The sequence below is a fragment of the Girardinichthys multiradiatus genome, chromosome 4 (genome assembly GCF_021462225.1).
Source record: "Girardinichthys multiradiatus isolate DD_20200921_A chromosome 4, DD_fGirMul_XY1, whole genome shotgun sequence".
In the NCBI taxonomy this organism is placed as follows: Eukaryota; Metazoa; Chordata; class Actinopteri; order Cyprinodontiformes; family Goodeidae; genus Girardinichthys; species Girardinichthys multiradiatus.
Window position 1 is genome coordinate 27,614,226 of NC_061797.1, and position 22,752 is coordinate 27,636,977.

Genomic DNA, 22,752 nt, shown 5'->3' on the forward strand with positions numbered 1-22,752 from the left:
AGATGGTTTCGTCCCACTGCACAAGATGGTGACTTGAGTGTTACACTCAGACCCGAGTTGAACTTATGTTGCTAAAACAAAGACTCAATTTAGGCTTTTGCCCTAAAGACTCAAGGCTTGACTTAACTTGTAGGCTTGGACTTGTATAAACAGTCTTAAATAACCAGGTATTACACCAAGCCAGTATGTAAACTACAGACCACGGCTCTGACAGCAGCTGCACTGTTGTGCATATTTAACTGTGAAAGGATGCAGTAAATTTATTATCCAGCGATGTTCACAGATTGTAGGTTATTATTGGTTCAAAACAATCTGTTCATAATAATGGTGGTTTCATAATAATGACCACACAGATGTCTCTTCTTCTGAACTCTGTATTATATGACTTCCGATTCTTCATTCAAACATTCCCTGCTATTTAGTTACCACACTGATTCTTCCTTATTATGATGTAACTAATAGCATGCTTCAGAACATGATTTAGAACATGATATCCTATTGATCCTAATATTCCTCTGACTCAGGATGAGGAGAAGAAAACCTTTAAACACTTCTTGGTGGAGTATATGGTGAAGGAGTGGACAATACATACAGAGATTAACAGATATTTGCATAACAAAAATAAAATAAAAAGCACTTTATCTGATTAATTTCCCAATTCCAAATTAACAGCTGTTAGAATCTTTCTGTTGTTTGTTTTAGAAATGTATTTATTTATTTTTCTAATGAGGTAGAGAAAAGGTAGAATTGATTATCTCTTCCCATGAAGTGTTTGTGATATTTTTGCAAATAACTTCTCTAATCAAATGAATTGTCTAAACTGTGTTTAAAATTGCACTGCTGCCTTTTTTAATTTAACAATAAAGAATCTTATGACTGTGAAACATTTCAACAGAAAACCTTTCACACACAGAGGTCAAAAAAAGGAACCGATACTGTTGTTCAAGTTGAGCTGTTTTTTGTCAGATCAGTACCTGATAAAGCTCTCTGTGTAGAAATATTTTTCTCTGTTTGATCAGTTCTGTGTTTGTGGGCGAAGAAAGGAAAACTGTTATCCAATACAAAAGTAGGTGGAGATTACTTGCATCTACTGAACTTAATAGGCATATTTGCATCTGAGTATATTTAGTCCAATCTACATCATCAATCTGGTATAGAAATAAAGCACATACTCTGTGCAAAACATGCAAACAATTGAGTAGAATACACTGCGATGTGAATTCCCTCTTCTGTGTTTTTTGCTGTGTTTGGAGCTGTACTATACTGTACATAACATGTACAGTATAGTAAATTAATGATAAACGGATGATAAATAGCCTAAATCAGTGCAGAAGACTGGAAATATAAGTCTGGAAAAATATGCTATTTTTAAATGGATAATGTGTAGAAAGGTTGATTTCAAATGAAGAAAGTGGCAGGCGGAGATACCAAAAATGTATATGTTTAAAAGAGTATCTTTCACACTGTCTGCTGAAAATAATATAACATTGTATAAACATTGAAACCACAAATTCACAGTATATGTGTGCTCAAATGCTAAAAATGGCCCAATAGCTTCACAAATCTCCCATAAAAATCTGGAAAACTGATTCTGGAGGTTTTAAAATGGAGAACCCTGAAGATGAATAAAGGCCAGAGTTACTTGAGACACATCTGTTCTGCAGATGGTTCACACTCTGGTTTGAAAACTTTGGTCCCTGGGCGAATCTTGTCTTTGGCCCCTGAACTAAACAAAATCCTGTTCTAAATCTGATCACACTGGTAAACCTGGCCTAATAATGAATGTAAATAATGATCTCCAGTTGAGCTCAAACCTCTGTCTCTTTGGTTCGTCATTCATGTTGTGTTGCATTATCATGCTAACTAGTAGTGACACTGTAGCCGTCGCTCCAAAATGTCAACATGTAATAACCTAATCACCAAAACAGTTCCTTTTCATCTGTTTTCCAGTTATATCACTTCATCCTGCAGCATTTTCATGCAGGTCAGAGGATATGTGCTGGTCGACAGAGAATTTAATTATGGATTGTGGTAACTGCTATTGATTTGTATTAATATCTTGTTGGCCAGAGATTAAATGACATGCATTTCTCATCAACCCAAGGAGCTGAGGCCCACTGTCTACTGGTTGTGATGGCAACAAAAAAATGATACTAGAGCTCAGCTTTTTCATTTTTTTCAATTTTTTCCCCCAATCCCTCAGGAGACATATATGGCTAATGTGGTGGGAAATGCACCCTTAACTGTCTCCTGGCCTGTACTTCCATGTGCCACAGCCACACAAACATACACACTCACAGACTTACACAACTGTAATTATTTGTTTTCGTCCCTGAAGAATCAATTGACCTAAATAATCTGTGTAGCCGCTTCTCTCGGATGCCTTGCAGATGAGATAATAAGAGGCTACCACAAATACTGAAAAAGCATGACCAATGTGTCATACGGTTTTATTTGAGCAATATATTTATTTACCTGCATCGATGATGTAAACCATAGCTACAAGATTACAAGTGAATCTTTAATATTAAGCTGTTAAGTTGATTGTAGGTAGTTAGGCTATTTGCTAAAGAAAAATGCAGCAGCTAAATATAAAGTCAAACTGCAAAAATAGTAAGGGGTTCTTAATTTTAGACCTCATGGTGAATGGTTCAATGCGGCCTACTTTGTGTGCAGGAAACTTTGTAAGTGTGTCTTCACCTTTAATCAGTGGACATAAACCTTTCAGTCTGCAGTTCATCTGTCAATCTCTCTTTTATTTTAGATAAGTTATGTGACAACCTCCGAACAAATATTCAGAGCAGGAAATGAATCTGGCAGCCACCATTTCTGTATCCTGCTATTTGAAGGAAAATTGTCCGCATCCTTACCAAAATTGAACAAGTTTGTCCCTTTGCTCTTGCTTCACCCCTCCACCTAGTTTCATGATTTATACTGCAGGTTTTGTGTCAAGATACTTAAAATCACAGAGACTGAGAGTTCCAACAAAGGAGGGGAAATAACTATTAAACTTCCAAGCTACAGTATGTCAAACTATCTCAAAACTTTGTGAAATATGCTATAGATCACAGTTCGGATGTGATCATGTGTTCTCATGCCAAACAGATCTTTATCTCAGGCTAACAAGGAAAAAGCCATGAAACAAGTTACTGAAGTCATTTTAGAAACTGATTTCTAAGAAATGTTACATCATGTCACCTCATGGATGTCTAAAAAACATACTGGACCATCAGTTTTCTTGTATCTTCTGTCACAGGATCTGTTCAGCAAGTCAGACCCATTTCTGGAAATATTTCGTATCAACGACGATGGAACTGAACAGCTTGTCCACAGAACTGAGGTAGTAAACGTATTTCTGCTGAATCTCATTTTTGGGTTTACCCTAAAGCTATGACAACTGATGTCCCTTGCCTAATAGGGAGTCACAAATAGTAGCAGGTAATATGTTTCGCCAGGAAATGGTACAATCCTTTAAATAGCTGGTACGTCATCAGTTGTTGCTATTACCCTATATGTAAAACACACAATTTATTGGTTGGTTTCTATATATCATGTAAACAGTTTTCAAGTTTGAATTAGATGTGTTGTTGGACATTTTGATTATTTGCTATTTAAAACCTTTGCGGTTGCAAATCATTTCATACCAGCCACCTTAGATTATGTTTTGATCCATTAATACAACAGATGATTTAAAGTAACTTTTTATAATATGGTGTATATTGTCTATCAGATTGGGTTATCATAGTTGTTTGATTACATATGATCAGTATATTGTATGGAAATATCTGGTTTAAACTGTATGGTGTGATAGAAAATGTTATTATAGTGTTATTAGTGCTATTATAGTGTTATTATAGTGTTTTATTATTGTGTTATGATTATTTATCTACATAGTTATAAAAAGATACTTAGTTACTGCAAGATATAACCTATGTGCAATGGCGAAGAATATAGGTACAAAAATGTTTGTTCACATTAACAAAGTGGAAGTGACCTGGAATTGAATGCAACAATTGGGTTACGAATTGGGGAACTGATCTGGAGCTGATGTTGGCATTCTTTCTAATAATATTTTATAAGATTAACAATAATACCAAACATAATATGTAATAACACATAATACTAGGCATTACAATAGATGTCTTGTTGTTGATGATAAATAATATCAGAGCTTTTGTATTTTCTGTTTGTTATGGAGAATTGACAATGGTGCCGAGGTGGTGGGGCTACATCGTAGAGGGAAGGGGTCTAAAGCTGTTTTATCATCAGGGCTCCGATGTGCTGTTGTCTTCATTCAACAGGTGATCAAAAACAACCTGAATCCAGTGTGGGAGCCCTTTAAAGTGTCACTCATATCTCTGTGCAGCTGTGATGAAGAGCGGAAACTCAAGGTAATACTCCACAAGGGGATCTCTAAATGTCCACAACTGCTCTGCTGAAACTGTATTTTTGAAGGACATATGTTTTTGCAGTGCCCGGCCAAAAAAAAAAAAAAACTGCTGTTGGAAAACATGGACAATCAGTGTATTAACGCACTCAACAGAGCTCATTTTTGGGTGCATAATGTTACTGTGTTTCATCACTGCCCACACAGCTTTGAGCAGTAGGCTAAACACCCAGCATAATGGCTGCATCACTCAGTCTGCTGCTCTTGTCGGGGAATCATCTGAACGCATAGGGTTTAAAAAACTTTTTAAATTTTTTTTGTCATTTCTGACATAATCATTCTAGATTTTTTTAACAACCACTTTTTCTCCAACAATGATTATCTGGTGCAAGTTTTTAATAGTTTAAGTCATACATGGAACAGCTCGCAACTATTTTTTTCTAGTTGCTGTGTCCTTTTGTTTGTTTGTTTGTTTGATTTGTTCAAATTAAAATTAGTTTTTTGGATTTGTGTTTTTCTTTGAGTACTGATCTGCCGATTCCAATTTTATCTGACTCTGATGTTCTTTCTAAGGACTATAACACAGATTAACTGAAAACCTTTATTTTAATTCTAAAATAAATATACTAAACATTGACCATAAAATGTTGTCTAATTCCAGTGTGGGATTCAGGCACAATGCATAAAATGAAATCTATACTGAGATTTTCCATTCAGCACAAAGATTATGCCCAGTTAAAGCACCAAAGGGTATGTCTCCAACCTTTGTACGATTGTAACTACATTTTAAGGAAGGGAGTCAAAGAAAATGCAGTTTTTTAAGGATAAATAGTCAAATGAAGAAAACAGGGCAGGTTTTCAGGACATCATTAATCAAAATAAAATAAATGAAAATGTTTTCCACATAGTTATAGGAATTTGTGCTATATGTGTGCTGTTTGCTCTCCTGCTATTCTTTCTTTTGTCATGCAGGACACTCTGTAAATATTATATATTCAGAGCCAAACCGAGGGAGTAAGCAGTGTTTTCTGTGTGTCATAGTGCCTGGTGTGGGATTACGACTCCAGGGGGAAGCATGATTTCATTGGCGAGTTCTACGCCACTTTCAGGGAAATGCAAAAAATTTCCAGCGGAAATAAGGTCAGTGAATTTAGAGGCAGGACGGAAAAGAAAGTAGAGGAGAGTCAGCGATGTAACTGCTTCATCCATTTCCAGCATGCCTCTCACTTCATGCTGCTGAAATCTATCTGACATGAACCAAATGTCATGGTGCTTTTATGTCATTAGAATGCAATGCTCTGTTGCTTCTGTTTTAATTTTTTAATAATTTTTGTCTTTAACTTGTTTTGTTGAAGGTTTCATGGGATTGTGTGAATCCTAAATATAAACAGAAGAAGAGAAACTATAAAAATTCAGGAGTTGTCATTCTCAGTGACCTAAAGGTAAGAATCTGCTGCAGAAATACAATAGTGAAGCTGAATCCGTTACTGTGTGAGCCTATTAACCTGCTGTAATTTGCACCATAACAACATAAAAAGTCAATCAAGTTCTAATTTTAATTTTGCTTTATTGACCAGCACTTCCTGTTAGCGTAGGTGATCATTCTGTTGCAGATCATAAGCCTATAATGAAATCTATCCTGAGGTTTTGCCTGATGGAAATGTTCCTTTGTTTTTTCCTTTCAGCTCCACAGAGTCTACTCCTTCTTAGATTACATTATGGGAGGATGCCAAATTCATTTTACGGTGAGCTATGCAATCTGTGTTTACTAGCTGCAATTTTCACATGGCTACAGAGTGGCCAAATTCAGCAAAAATAATCTAGATTTAACAAATAAATACATCTTGTCTGCATTAGTAACACACAGAATGTTTTGTTTAATCTCCTAACAGTATTTTGTATCTGTGTATAGCACTAGTTTTGTTGTTAGCAGCCTCAGGGAAAAACAGAAACTTTTTCCATCTTGTGACCTTTGGCCTCTGTACAGCTTTTTTTCCATCGGTTGTTGGTGGATTTAAGTAAGATTATGAGAACTACTGTGATGGAAGCAGCTTCTTGATGCAACAGCTTACATGTACAATGTATCTATAACTTCTTCAGCCTATGTGGGAGTAAAATATTGAAGTACTTACCTCTGATCATAATTCATTCTGATATATTCAAACTTATTCAAGCTTCCCTTACTGGAAAAATTACATTTTATAAACAACAAAAAAGTGTACCAAGTTTTGTCAAACTATATTAATTTTCATAATCAGTCTCTGTCACGGTGTGGTTTTGGGGTTGGACCAAATCGCCGACAAGAGCTCGGAAGCAGCATTTCAAAGCAGTCTTCAGCTTTATTCAAAATATCAAAAAAACGTAACAAAAACACTGCAGGTATAAACCAGAGTCAGATCCAAACTTACATAAGTACTGCAGGTACTCAAGGCAAGGATGCGGGTAGTGCACAGGGTAATGAACGCGAGGAACCAACAGAGCATAATGAAACAAAACCAACTAATATACAGAGAGAGACAAAGGCAAGTACTCAAAGGAACTAAGAACAGGTGAGACAAGGAGGCAGGAAGGCAGAGGGAACAGGTGAACCTAATAAAACTGAGACATGAGGAAAAGGACTAATTAACAAAACAGTGAAACAGACCTCAACAAAAACTATAGACCAAGATAAATAAAACATAGAATCAAGAATAAACATGAACTAAAAGGAAACTGAGAAGCTAGAGGTGACCAAGACCTTAGGACTAAACAAAGAAACCATAAAGAAACCCAGACTACAAAAGTAAACAAACCTAACCCAACACTGATAGAACAAACTGAGAATAAAGCAGATGAAACGAGGACAAACAAAGATGTAAACAATAACTAAAGCTGACCTAACTAGAACTAAACCTAAGGGACTAAACGGAGAGGGAACAAAATGCCTGACATGAATAAACAGAGAATCCAAGGGAGATACAGAACTATAATAATGACAGACATAAGGAAACTATTCTAAGTGAAACAACTAAGCAAAGAGTAAACAACAAAGTCACAAACACAGTCCAAAAAATGTCACACTCTGACAGTCTCACCATCTAACAGAAAATCATTTTCAGGGAAAAATTCTTGACCTTTCTATTGAGGTTCTGTCAGCCTGGATGTCACTCTGAGATTGGCTGGCTGTCAGTTCTGCCACAGGTTTGGATGTCTAGAGGTTTCCCACCTTAGATCACTAATTGTTGGATATGAAGGAAAACACAAGTTGCTGAAGGAAAAACTCTTTCATAGCTTTACTTACTATATGATGGAAACAAACAAAAAAAAACAACCAAATCTCAAAAGGTTGATCAGTCCTCTCTCTGACTGGGTCAGGCAAAGTCTCCTGAACGGATTCCAGAGAAATTTTTCATAAGAAAAGTATTTTGACATTAACAGGCACCAAGATAAAAAATGGCAGAATAACTTAGAAAGGTCACATGCTTCTCGTATTTTGGAGATCCCAGCCTGTAACTTGCAGGAATAAGAAATGTTTTGAGTTCTATATGGGCGTTTTGGAAGAACGCTAATTCTCACATTTGTGACATACCGATGTTATTTCTTTCTATCAGGTTGCTATTGACTTCACGGCTTCCAATGGAGACCCGAGGAACAGCTGCTCATTGCACTACATTAACCCGTACCAGCCCAATGAGTACTTAAAGGCTCTGATAGCAGTGGGGGAGATCTGTCAAGACTATGACAGGTGTGTCAATCTTCTTTTTCTTGAAAATGGCTCTTTGGAGCAGCTCTCTGGATTAAAAGCTCTTTTTAGTGGGATTTCACACTAAAATGTCCTACTCCAATGGAACATAAAGGCATTTCTACTCACCAGTTTGTGATTCAGCTTCTACAGCTAGGTGATAATCAACAGCTTCTTTTCCTTATTTTGTATTCACTCAGATATTTTCAATAATGCTTTACAACCTTTGCAGTTCAAAAGTGTCACAGTGTTAAACTTTCTTTTAGGTAATGGATAAGAAAACTGTATTGTGGAAGACTACAGCAATTAATCTTTGGCCTTCACTTGCATTAGTTATGCATAGTATTATTCTGACAAAAGTACATGCTTGCAATTGAGGCCAACAAAAACTCTGACCTGGTATTCTAGATTTTCTTCTTTGTGGTACATTTTTATTCTCATCTTCTTCCAAAATTTCCATTAATTATCACCCTTCCATCTATCTGTCAACTAGAAAAAAAAAAAAAGATATTTTTCACTTTGTCTACTCTGAGATTTTAAATCCTTCATATTCCTCATCCATTTCATCTTATTTTCACAAATACCACACCAACAGCAGATTTTGGTCCATGCAAAAACACAATTAAGCAGCAAGTGAATATATACTTGTTGCAGTAGGTTTTCTTTGTGTCTGTAACCAGAAAATCAACAGGAGGGTGTGCAACTGATGTCATTTCCTTTTACAGTACAGCAAAATAAAGTTCTGATATAATTTTAATTTTTTGTTACACAGTACCTAAATGTATATTTTTACATGTTGCATCACTGTGCAGTGCCAACTTCAACAGCCGCAAATCAGATGCAAGTTACAAACCCGGTGGTGTTTTGAGTCATTTAAGTCATTTAACTCACAGGTCTCTGAAAAAGCCTTGACTAGCGCTGGAATTTTGGTGGAAAAGGCAACTGCTGGTGTAAATTGGAACTAAAACGGACCATTCATATTACAGATTTATGAAATATACCAATAAAACATTTTTTTACATAACAAAACCCAGGACAAAAATTTAGTTTCTTTCAAAGGATTTCTTTGTGGTAGAAGCAAACACCAAAGTATTCTTACAAAAAGTAACATGTACCGTATTCATTAATCCTTTTGTTTCACAAAATGTTTAGATGTGCTGACAGGCAAACCATGTCATCTTTCACAGTTGTAGCTACCAGCAACAGTTGCAGCAACTGGTTCTCCTTCTTAGTCTACATAGCCTCATTACACCGTGCTACAGATGAGATAGGGGCTGACACCAGCATAGCAGGCACTTCAGACAGAAGTGGGAGGCAGGGGGAAATCAGCAGGGTGTCAAATCTGATGTAAAGACAGAAGAGTTGGAGCATGAAGCTGAATATGTCTGCATGTGATGAAGACGCTGATTGGTTAACATTTGCTTTTCATTAAACAATGTTGAAAAACGATTACTTACAGACCTGCAGGTAGTTAATTAACACAACATATACATAGAATGATCTGATCTGGGGAGAAATCCTCTCTCATCTGTCAAAACTAAGCCAGATGAGACTTGACTGCTGATTTATGCAGATCCTCCTACTGAACATCAGGGGAACACTGTCTTGCTAATTATAGCATCCGAGAGATAGACAGTGTAAACCTGCCTGATAATATGCAGCCGATCCTGGTAGTTTTATCCTTCACATGTTCACACTAAATCATCATACATGGAAACATACCTGTGGGCAAACAGGACTGCAAGTGTAGGAGGCCCTTCCCTTTAAAGTTGGAATTTTTACTGAGGTTGTAAAGCGTGGGTGAGGAGACCTTTTAGCCTTTAGTGAACATAGGTGATGTGGGATTTTCAAGTCCTTGCAGAGGAGTGCATGATGGAGCTGGAGTGACTAGCTTTTTGTCTGTGTGGGTAGAGACTCGGTTACCTTTCTGAGAGGGTTGTTACACTGGCTGCATCTCCTGGCTGCATCTCCATGTGGCTCCTCATAGGTGCCAAAAAAATGAGGCAAGACATACAATGAACATGACTTGGCAGCAGTCTTTATTCTCTTGTGCTAGTGATGTATCAAACCCCTGCAAATACCAGTTCTAGAAAACAAAATCAGACTTTTCTAGTACTAATGAAGCAATGAAAGCTTTTTTTCATCAATCCGTCCGTCTGTCCATTCATCAATCCGCCTACTTTTACTTTGCTGTGTCCCTGGTCACGAGCCGAGTCCTGGTAACAACTAAGAGCTTCTAGTCTTGAGATGTTAGAATTTCGCTGGGAATGTGTTAATGTGAAAGCTTGTTAAGGTGAAGAGGTACCAGAACATTTAGACATTTAAAAACAAAAGCGAATTTTAACAACAATTCTAAAATAAATGGGCAGCCAGTGGAAGGAATGCAAAATCAGGGAAATGGCATATTGATGACATACATGTATTTTTCTTTCCATGATGTGAATTTCAAAAGCACATAGAATGTATGATCAAATTTAAGCCACTATTCGATGGACTGGAGATATGGTGGGCTATCTTGCAATGAGGGAGTCAGCCCAGACACTGGAAGGAATGCAAAATCAGGGTGATGTGCTCAGATCGTTTTGTCCCTGTTAGCAGACAGGCAGCTGAATTTGGTACCAGCTGAAGACTGCGAAGGTGTGACTGGTTCCACTTTAGAGGGAGTTGCAATAGTCCAGTCTAGAAGTAATAAAAGCACGAATAACCCTCTCATAAGGAAGATAATTATTTGACTTTACTAATAAGCCTCAAATGATAAAAGCTAGACTAGCCTACCGCACTGATCTGTTTACTGAATTTAAAATCTGAGTTGAGGATCCCCCCCAAGACACACAGCCAGAAAAAACCAGTGACCCAACTGCACTGCTGCATCCTGTCAGCAGGTCAGATTTACCAAATAATTGACTTCTGTCTTTTTATCATTTGAATAAAGTTCAGCTCCATTGATGCTCTTACATCTGCTGAAAAGCTTGAGCAGCCTGTCCGCTGACTGGATTCACTTAGATTTTAATGGAAGATCATCATTTTCTGCAAGCAATCATGTTTGCAGATTTGTTTTCAGAAGAGATAAAACTCAGTTTGGGCCTTAAGTTTTATGAAATTCTGAAATTATAAGCTTATTTTGTAACGCTTCTGAAAGTATTTCCACCATAAATTTGCTTTATTAACAACATCAAAAGTACAGTATGTGTCAGAGAAATGCCAGGCATGAAGAATTTCTTCTCCAGTCCCTATTATTTAATAACAAAGCTATAGATACACTTGAGGCTAGTTGATGCAAAACCAAAAGCAGTGTTATTTTTTCCTATGCTTGAATCAGTCTGTTTGAAATGACAACAACAGTGGGAGTAAGGGCTCTATTCAGTGGAACCGTTTTATTCGGATGAAAGTTGTTAACGGGTGTATTAAAAAAAGACATCTATGGGTTTCTGACAAACACTGTGACTGGATTTTTTTATATCTGGGTACAATATGCAGCATTTGCTGGAGAGAGTGGAAAGACTGCGTCAAAGAGAAGAACATTTCTACTCATTTAGATGTTTTAGAGAAAAATGGTTACAAAACTCAAGGTCAAAACATACATCAAATTTCAACCAGTGATAGAAAAAAGTCCAATTGTCCAGAAACTGCGGAGCTTGTGCACTTACAATTTGCAGCCCTTGAAAATAATGTACAATCAAAACTAAGAGAAGATAAAGCAGGGGGGATAATAATAAATCTGGCCTCTTAGTTTGGTTGCTAACATAATGCAATAAACGACCAATGATAAAGCAGAAGACATGGCCTCCAATTGTCTAAAAGTTACAAATTTGAGTCACTTCACTTGAAAGTTATTTGACTGCTCTGCAAGTCCCCTGTCAAGGCTTGAGCAAGCCTGCAATCTTCACAGTTAATCAAACACTTGTGATATCTGAAAAGCTGCCTCAAAACAATATTAACCACTGCAACAGCAGTCACAACCAAGCAAAAAACCCATCACCTGCTTACACAGTTAATTTTAATCTGGAACTTCATCTGGTCTAACTGAGTTAAAGATACAGTATCTTCTCCAGTGTTTGTGCCCCAAACTATGATTATTCAGAGCAAGAGATGGTGTTTGTTATCTATCTGAAGTGGAAAATGGTGGGGGGATTATTTGGTCAAAAAAGGCATGAAATGAACTATATGGTCAGATAAAAGAAGCGACAATCAGAGAAAGCTGTCTGTAGGCAAACTGTCACAAATGCGACGGAAAACAAGATCTGACAGCTCTGTTCTTTATCTGAATGTGACCAATTTAGTCTCATTACAGTAAACTGAAAGATTTGAACAGGCTAACAGTACACTTTTACTTTCTTTATTATAAAATAAAACCATCCATCCACTATCTATCTAACCCTGCATAATCCTGTGCAGGGATGCAGGGGATGGCGGGCCTGGAACTAATCCTGATGGTCAGTAGGCGAGAGGAGGGATTTTACTGTGGACAGGCTCTAGAGAGACAACCATGCACAAACACACTCACATCTAAGGGCATTACAGAGCAGCGAGTTGATCTAAGATGCAATATTTGGGCAGTGAGAGGAAACTAGAAATTAGGTGGAACTGTTTTCTCAAAAACGTTTACTTGGAAAGGCAATGCCAGGCAGGCTTACATTTAGCTCACTTACATATGCAGCCCACCTTTTCTAGTACTACCTCAAGAACAAGACCAAACCAATGAGAGCCCATTTGCAAAAGCATTGCAAATCGTTACCATATTTCAAATGAAAAAGCATTTTCAGAAGTTCTTTTTCATTTTAAGAATGTGGCTGCATTGTTTGACTCATAAATGAAATTAGTTATCAATAATCCTATTTGCATTTTAATTTTCTTCTTCAAGACTGCTCATTCTTTCACTTAATTAAAATGAAAAAGAAAAAGACATTTGAGATTTATTTTTCAAAATGTACCCCAGCAAATAGATACCAAAATTCAATTTGAAATGTAAAATTTGAAAATGAAAAAGCATTTCCAGAAATGCTTTTTCATTTTAAGAATGCGGCTGCGTTATTTGACCCATAAATAAAATTAGTAATCAATCATCCTATTTGCATTTGCATTTTCTTCTTCACGACTGCACATTTTATGCCATAATCAAAAAGAAAACAAAGCAGACATTGCTTTTTCGTTTTTGTGGTCTGCCCGCAAAGTACTGCCCAGAACTCGAAAACGAAAAAGCATTCCGAGCTGCGGGCGCGGAAGAGTGACGTCAGCAGCCGCTCTTCCTCAGCTCCCTGCTGACCGAGCTACCCATCTTGTTCGGTGGGAGGCGCTGTGCACGTCTGCATTGCATTACATTGCAAACGTGCCGAGAAATTGATTGAATTGCAGCAGAGCCGAGCTCAATTTGTGGCAGTGGCAGGCAGAACTGGTAGTTCCGGTGGCATCCTCATATAAATATAAGGATGCCAGGCCATGTCCCAGGCCGGGACATCCAGCGTGTTTTTAAGCATTTATTTATATTTTTCTGTGAGTGACGATTCAGAATAGCCGCTCGTGCTTTATAATAAACCGGCTGTTTGTGCAATAAATCTTCGTCATCCTTTCAACACGTCACACATACACATAGTGCTATTTATTTTCCATGTCAAGTAAATACAATCACCTTATGTTATGGGTCTAAAGCTGTTTATTAAATAATAATCAATAATGAAATCATTATGTAAAGGTAACAGGCTATAACAATAATGACAACCCATTTGCCGATAATCAGCATCAACTTCCACAAAAACAGCGGCAATCGCATTGGCAAGCTTTTACGGCCGGTCTGGCACCTTCTGGCATCCTCGCGGAATCCCGTGCCACCCTGCGGCAGACTGTGGCAGTTCCACCACAGCCTGCCACCGGAACTACCAGTTCTGCCTGCCACTGCCACAAATTGAGCTCGGTCCTGCTGCAATTCAATCAATTTCTCGGCACGTTTGCAATGTAATGCAATGCAGACGTGCACAGCGCCCCCTACCGAACAAGATGGGTAGCTTGGTCAGCAGGGAGCTGAGGAAGAGCGGCTGCTGACGTCACTCTTCTGCGCTCGCAGCTCGGAATGCTTTTTCGTTTTCGTTTTCGAGTTCTGTATTTTGCGGGTAGACCACAAAAACGAAAAAGCAATGTCTGCTTTGTTTTCTTTTTGATTATGGCATAAAATGTGCAGTCGTGAAGAAGAAAATGCAAAGGCAAATAGGATGATTGATTACTAATTTTATTTATGGGTCAAATAACGCAGCCGCATTCTTAAAATGAAAAAGCATTTCTGGAAATGCTTTTTCATTTTCAAATTTTACATTTCCAATTGAATTTTGGTATCTATTTGCTGGGGCATATTTTAAAAAATAAATCTCAAATGTCTTTTTCTTTTTCATTTTAATTTAGTGAAGGAATGACCAGTCGTGAAGAAGAAAATTAAAATGCAAATAGGATGATTGATTACTAATTTCATTTATGAGTCAAACAATGCAGCCACATTCTTAAAATGAAAAAGCATTTCTGAAAATGCTTTTTCATTTGAAATATGGTAACGATTTGCTTCCATATAATCATACTAATACAGTTGTTACTGCAAAAATTTAAAGATAATCTGCCTGCGGCCACTCATTGGCAACCTGCTCTATATCAGGGATCCAAACTAACGGGGTGCACTGTTGTACCAAACGTTTTCTGTTAGGTGCAGTCCGATAACATTTAGGTCAACTCAAAACGTATGTAAGCAAACCCTCAACTAAATGCCACTTGTCCTTTAACTCAGTTCAGTCTTAGTTACATTCTAATTTCACTGGACAACAAATCAGTTCAGTTCTTTGTCCTCTATTTTTACCTGAACATTGTGACACACATATCAGTAGATGAATGTGAAGGGCTGCAAAGCTTGCAATATGGATAGAGAGACACCTGCACACTTCATCTTCTCTGTATACATCGATGGCATTTAGGTCCTACTTGGATCTTCATCAGGTCAAACATCTGAAAAGCAATAAGACAGACACTTAACATAATGTGTCTTTGTTCAGTAACTGCTAGTGCATACAGACACAGAACCACCACTCTATAGTCTCTTCCTTCTTAGCAAGTAATCCTGAAACTCACTTAATGAAGCTTAACTTTCTAAACCAAGAAAAATATCCTCATCCTCTGTTCTTAAACTTCATTGACAATAATTTGTTTCCTAATTCTTTTGCAGCAACTAAACTACTTAATTCAAAATGTTCTTTATAAAGACAGCTTTTGTGTTTGAGACAAAAAAAACATGGGATGCTAAGAAAACGTTGAAAGCATGGCTGAAAAATAAAACTCCAGTATTGACTCACTGTATTAATTGGGTTGAAATTGTTAAAAACAAGACAACAAAATTCAAAATTCTGCAAATGAAAGGAATAGTCTTGAAAACATGCAATATTGTTTCATTTACACAATGAAAGTCCTTCATGCAAGGATATATATTTTTTCTTTTATTTCAGCAGGGAAAAGCAAAATCACATCATGCATCTGATTTTACTTGATGACTCTAAGTAAAAAAGTGTGAAAAAACTTGTAGTCAAGATCTGATTTTACAACAAAAAAACATCTGTTATTTGTTACTGTGTCCTCACAGTAGGATTTTGCTGACATTATATTTATTTTATGGTAATATTGGTACTTTTTGGAGCTATTAGGTGGTACATTAGAAATTACATGTTTTATGCAAATGCAATTAAAATTGTAGGACACCGGTTAAAAGGGGTATTAAAAGGTAATTATTTAATGATGATGCTACACTCTGATCTTATCCTGACTCATAAACACTCACCAAAATAATGAAATAGATGAGGAAAAACATTTGTAAAACAGGTGTGATTGTCACCTATTGTCATGAGGGCTGTACAGAACAAATCCAGAATATCACTTAAGAAATGCATAAAACAATTTGATTTAATTATTTGAAAGGGAAGTTGCCTTTTGTGGTGCATTTTATGATTCAAATGGCGCTTTAATAAAAGGAATGAGTAATATTTGACTGGGGCTATGTGTTATTAAACCATCATGTGGGCGACATTTGAGAGAGTTTAAACAAGCTGTAAACAGATGGGAGAGGATTGGACTACTACACACAGTGGCATGTGGAAGTGCTCCATTGGTGTTTTTTTTCTGGTACTTGATCAGAAAGCAGTAAACAGACAATGACATATTTCTTCCATAATGTGAATTTCAAAAGCACATAGAATGTATGATCAAATTTAAGCCACAATTCAATGGACTGGAGATATGGTGGACTATCTTGCAATGAGGGAGTCAGCCCAGACACTGGAAGGAATGCAAAATCAGGGTGATGTGCTCAGGTCGTTTCGTCCCTGTTAGCAGACGGGCAGCTGAATTTTGAACCAGCTGAAGATGGCGAAGGTGTGACTGGTTCCACTTTAGAGGAAGGTGCAGTAGTCCAGTCTAGAAGTAATAAAAGCATGAATAACCCTCTCATAAGGTAGAGAATTCTTTGACTTTACCAATAAGCCTCAAATGATAAAAGCTACACTAGACTACCGCACTGATCTGTTTACTGAATTTAAAATCTGAGTTGAGGATCCCCCCCAAGACACATAGCCAGAAGAAACCAGTGACCCAACAGCACTGCTGCATCCTGTCAGCAGGTCAGATTTACCAAATAATTGACTTCTGTCTTTTTATCATTTAAATAAAGTTCAGCTCCATCCATGCTCTTACATCTGCCAAAAAACTTGAGCAGCCTAAACCAAGCTGTTCCCTTGGATTTTAATGGAAGATCGTCATTCTCTGCAAGCAATCATGTGTACAGATTTGTTTTCAGAAGAGATAAAACCCAGTTTTTGGGCCTTACTAAGTTTTATGAAATTCTGAAATTATAAGCTTTTCATATGAAGCGTCTGAAAGTATTTCCATCCTCTAAATTTGCTTTATTAACAACATCAAAAGTACAGTATGTGTCAGAGAAATGCCAGAGTCTTTGGCGGACTATTTTGCAATGAGGGAGTCAGCCCAGACATTGAATTGCTATTGTTATTTATTCGCAACTGTATACTCTGGCCTTTGACTGGGGGCTCTCTCTCCAGCACAGCAGTCTCTTGCAGTTATAACAGCTCATGCAAATGGTACAATGGAATATTGGAAGATGAAAGAGCGAGATAAACTCTTTGAACAGGTGCAAATGCTGGCTGCTGGGACTGTGGGACTGATTCCAAAATGTTATTCAAGCCATTATCGTGTTATGAAATGCAAACAAGCATGGGGTGTGCCCTTGCAAATGTGAACAGATGGATACAACAATATTCTTCCACTGATTTCTGTCAAAACTGCGGGAATACTAATTTGTTCTGTATTAATTAAGGATTTTGCTATTTGTTTTTAGCGACAAGCGGTTTTCAGCCTTGGGTTTTGGTGCCAGAATTCCTCCAAATTATGAGGTGAGTAAGAGTGGTCAGACCTTTGTTTTTAACCACATGTTCTAGCCCTACCTCCTTCAACCATAGCAGTGTTTGCATAATGTATGAATATTCAGAGCTCACTTTGAGGTTCGGCAGTTTCCTGCACCCTGAGACTGTTTGTCCACCAAGGCGATTTCCATGACCTACTTCATGACACAAGTTGTCATTTCATCAAACTTTCACATTTAAAACTAATTACTGAGTGTATTTTATTCATGAGCCCCTTGTTTTAAAATATCAAGCTGTCCTGAGAAAATATACTATTCATGTAAAACTGAAGTCGCAGGTTGTTGATGCCCAATTTACATGAGAATTCACAAGCGTGAGAGTGTTTGCTTGAGAAAATTGCCTTTTAAGAACTGAACGCTGTTTGCAACTCTAGTTAGCACATTGGGGAGAAACCTAAAGTGTGAGGAAAAACTGTGCATGAGTGTGTACAGACAGACACAGATGAAACACTCCTCAGATAACATATCAAACAAGACCGACCTATGTTTAATGTAATAGTATAATGTATTGCGTAGCACTATTAATTATCATTTCAATCATGCAAATATTTGCAGCACAGCAAATGCAAACTGAGTTTCTAAATTTACCCAGACGGTCATTGCCTTGTTGTGAGTGAAATTTGTCAGACTGTGCGCTGTTGACACTTTGAGGTTGCTAGTGGCGTTGAATGTTAATTAAGTCATTATATTAATCATGAACTGCTCTCTGAACTTGGAAGCTACAAGCTTTTTTGCATTAAGTGTGCAGGTTTGATGGATATGGGCTCAAATGGCTCTGACGCTATTTATTATGGGTCATGTGTGCCACAGCCATGTGTGCTGGAAGATGCCTTTGTGGAGAAATTCTGTAATTTTCCACATTAATACCAGCGGATTATAGTTCCTATGGATATGTCAGTCAGTAGCAGGAAAGGGGTTGCATTCATTTTTCACACCGGCTCGTTAACTCTTGCAGTTTATCATTTATTGTTGGAGGAACCTTTATCATTGAGGCCACAGATCGCAATCTCAAAACCCCTTTGGGTCCTGAACTCAGAGGATATATTTGTATATATATATATATATATATATAGATAGATAGATAGATAGATAGATATAAAGAGAGATATACAGGGGTGGGACAATGAAACTGAAACACTTGTCATTTTAGTGTGGGAGGTTTCATGGCTAAATTGGACCAGCCTGGTAGCCAGTCTTCATTGATTGCACATTGCACCAGTAAGAGCAGAGTGTGAAGGTTCAATTAGCAGGGTAAGAGCGCAGTTTTGCTCAAAATATTGAAATGCACACAACATTATGGGTGACATACCAGAGTTCAAAAGAGGACAAATTGTTGGTGCACGTCTTGCTGGTGCATCTGTGACCAAGACAGCAAGTACAGGTCCTTCTCAAAAAATTAGCATATTGTGATAAAGTTCATTATTTTCCATAATGTAATGATGAAAATGTAACATTCATATATTTTAGATTCATTGCACACTAACTGAAATATTTCAGGTCTTTTATTGTCTTAATACGGATGATTTTGGCATACAGCTCATGAAAACCCAAAATTCCTATCTCACAAAATTAGCATATCATTAAAAGGGTCTCTAAACGAGCTATGAACCTAATCATCTGAATCAACGAGTTAACTCTAAACACCTGCAAAAGATTCCTGAGGCCTTTAAAACTCCCAGCCTGGTTCATCACTCAAAACCCCAATCATGGGTAAGACTGCCAACCTGACTGCTGTCCAGAAAGCCACTATTGACACCCTCAAGCAAGAGGGTAAGACACAGAAAGAAATTTCTGAACGAATAGGCTGTTCCCAGAGTGCTGTATCAAGCCACCTTAGTGGGAAGTCTGTGGGAAGGAAAAAGTGTGGCAGAAAACGCTGCACAACGAGAAGAGGTGACCGGACCTTGAGGAAGATTGTGGAGAAGGGCCGATTCCAGACCTTGGGGGACCTGCGGAAGCAGTGGACTGAGTCTGGAGTAGAAACATCCAGAGCCACCGTGCACAGGCGTGTGCAGGAAATGGGCTACAGGTGCCGCATTCCCCAGACCTAGGCTACAGAGAAGCAGCACTGGACTGTTGCCCAGTGGTCCAAAGTACTTTTTCCGGATGAAAGCAAATTCTGCATGTCATTCGGAAATCAAGATGCCAGAGTCTGGAGGAAGACTGGGGAGAAGGAAATGCCAAAATGCCAGAAGTCCGGTGTCAAGTACCCACAGTCAGTGATGGTCTGGGGTGCCGTGTCAGCTGCTGGTGTTGGTCCACTGTGTTTTATCAAGGGCAGGGTCAATGCAGCTAGCTATCAGGAGATTTTGGAGCACTTCATGCTTCCATCTGCTGAAAAGCTTTATGGAGATGAAGATTTCATTTTTCAGCACGACCTGGCACCTGCTCACAGTGCCAGAACCACTGGTAAATGGTTTACTGACCATGGTATCACTGTGCTCAATTGGCCTGCCAACTCTCCTGACCTGATCCCCATAGAGAATCTGTGGGATATTGTGAAGAGTACGTTGAGAGACTCAAGACCCAACACTCTGGATGAGCTAAAGGCCGCTATTGAAGCATCCTGGGCCTCCATAAGACCTCAGCAGTGCCACAGGCTGATTGCCTCCATGCCATGCCGCATTGAAGCAGTCATATCTGCAAAAGGATTCCCGACCAAGTATTGAGTGCATAACTGTACATGATTATTTGAAGGTTGACGTTTTTTGTATTAAAAACACTTTTCTTTTATTGGTCGGATGAAATATGCTAATTTTGTGAGATAGGAATTTTGGGTTTTCATGAGCTATGTGCCACAATAATCCATATTAAGACAATGAAAGACCTGAAATATTTCAGTTAGTGTGCAATGAATCTAAAATATATGAATGTTACATTTTCATCATTACATTATGGAAAATAATGAACTTTATCACAATATGCTAATTTTTTGAGAAGGACCTGTATTTGTGATGTATCAAGAGCCACGGTATCCAGGGTAATGTCAGCATACCACCAAGAAGGACGAACCACATCCAACAGGATTAACTGTGGATGCAAGAGGAAGCTGTCTGAAAGGGATGTTCAGGTGCTAACCCGGATTGTATCCAAAAAACATAAAATCACGGCTGCCCAAATCACGGCAGAATTAAACGTGCACCTCAACTCTCCTGTTTCCACCAGAACTGTCCGTCGGGAGCTCCACAGGGTCAATATACACGGCAGGGCTGCTATAGCCAAACCTTTGGTCACTCATGCCAATGCCAAACATCGGTTTCAATGGTGCAAGGAGCACAAATCTTGGGCTGTGGACAATATGAAACATGTATTGTTCTCTGATGAGTCCACCTTTACTGTTTTCCCCACATCCGGGAGAGTTACGGTGTGGAGAAGCCCCAAAGAAGCGTACCACCCAGACTGTTGCATGCCCAGAGTGAAGCATGGGGGTGGATCAGTGATGGTTTGGGCTGCCATATCATGGCATTCCCTTGGCCCAATACTTGTGCTAGATGGGCGCGTCACTGCCAAGGACTACCGAACCATTCTTGAGGACCATGTGCATCCAATGGTTCAATCATTGCATCCTGAAGGCGGTGCCGTGTATCAGGATGACAATACACCAATACACACAGCAAGACTGGTGAAAGATTGGTTTGATAAACATGAAAGTGAAGTTGAACATCTCCCATGGCCTGCACAGTCACCAGATCTAAATATTATTGAACCACTTTGGGGTGTTTTGGAGGAGCGAGTCAGGAAACGTTTTCCTCCACCAGTATCACGTAGTGACCTGGCCACTATCCTGCAAGAAGAATGGCTTAAAATCCCTCTGACCACTGTGCAGGACTTGTATATGTCATTCCCAAGACAAATTGACGCTGTATTGGCCTCAAAAGGAGGCCCTACACCATACTAATAAATTATTGTGGTCTAAAACCAGGTGTTTCAGTTTCATTGTCCAACCCCTGAATGTGTATGTACAATTCGGATGCATGTCACTGCTTCATGTGTCATGCTGTTTACCAGTAGATAGTGCTGAATGCAGATTGCCGATTTTAGCATTTTCCTAACTGCTGTTAGATCCATCTGCTGATTGCAAACCGTTGTGTACATACTTATGCAAATTATTTGGTGACTATGGCAACACAAACACGGCAGGTGTTTTATGTTGCCTGGTTAACATGTTTGAATACAAGCAGTTATAACTGTGCTGTGATGCAACTGTACTTTTTTCTGAGAGTTTTTGCACACTATGTTTTTAAAGGGGCAGAAAAACAGATGACACAAAACAGTAAAGTACTTTTTAATTTGTATTTGATTTATTAGGATCCCAATTCAATAATAAAAAATAAATGATTACACTGTGTTTCCTGCTGTCATCTTAGAAGGTCAGATGCAAGCCACACTGTTAAGACAGATTAAAACTAAATCTGCTTCTGTCACATAAACCATGTTGTTATTCTGTTAAAATTCTTCACAGTTGCTTACTTTTTTAAAGTCCTCTCTAAATGCCTTTAAATCGGAGCCAGCTGGACAGGAATCAATTGTCAGTGATCTGGCAGACAGAGACAGTAAGTGCTTCCAGAAAAGATTGTTTCTAGTCAGTGAAAGCAACACGGTGGGGGGTTGCCAGTTTAAAGACTAAGTGATAAACAGAATCCAAGTGAAGTTTGGATGACAAGAATAGACGGTGAAGAAGAAAAATTACAATTTTTTTACTTAAATTACATACTAGACATATAGCTCATGCTGTAGGCTCTGTGTTGTCTCGCATTGAAACCAGATGAAGTAGTAGAAGAAACAGTTTGCACAAATCCAAACCTTTTTTAAATACAATATCAAATATTTTTTCACAGCCTTTTTGTTTGTCTTAACTTAAGTAAAAAAAAAAAACCAAACACTAATGTCAGTGGACAAATAGGCTAGTTCTTTGTGTTCTGAACAGCATTAGGTTTTGTTTGGTATGTACAATTTGAACATGCCCCCTAATGAACTTGTATGGATCAAATCTGCTTTTTTAAGGTGTTATCAGTCAAATTTGTAGAGGCTGAAAAATATAGAAACTAAGTCCATGTAGATGTTGACTCAAAGTAAAATAATGACCTTTACTTCTTGGAGAACAGATATAAAAAGATCTTGGGGGTTTAGTTATTTTTGTAACGTTGGAATAATGGACCTCTTGTGGTTTTCTGTAAGACATTTCTATAA

The 22,752-nt window shown here is 38.1% G+C and overlaps 1 protein-coding gene across 1 annotated transcript in view; it reads left to right on the forward strand.

Annotated features, from left to right (window-relative positions):
• The window catches only part of cpne7 (copine VII), a 49,773-nt gene that overhangs the window by 15,358 nt on the left and 11,663 nt on the right, over nt 1-22,752 (forward strand). Inside the window, exons 6-12 of the mRNA XM_047363377.1 lie at nt 3,257-3,340; nt 4,302-4,391; nt 5,429-5,527; nt 5,743-5,829; nt 6,073-6,132; nt 7,978-8,111; nt 17,479-17,533. Of these exons, the coding sequence (XP_047219333.1) occupies nt 3,257-3,340; nt 4,302-4,391; nt 5,429-5,527; nt 5,743-5,829; nt 6,073-6,132; nt 7,978-8,111; nt 17,479-17,533 (609 nt within the window). The remainder of the gene's footprint in view (nt 1-3,256; nt 3,341-4,301; nt 4,392-5,428; nt 5,528-5,742; nt 5,830-6,072; nt 6,133-7,977; nt 8,112-17,478; nt 17,534-22,752) is intronic.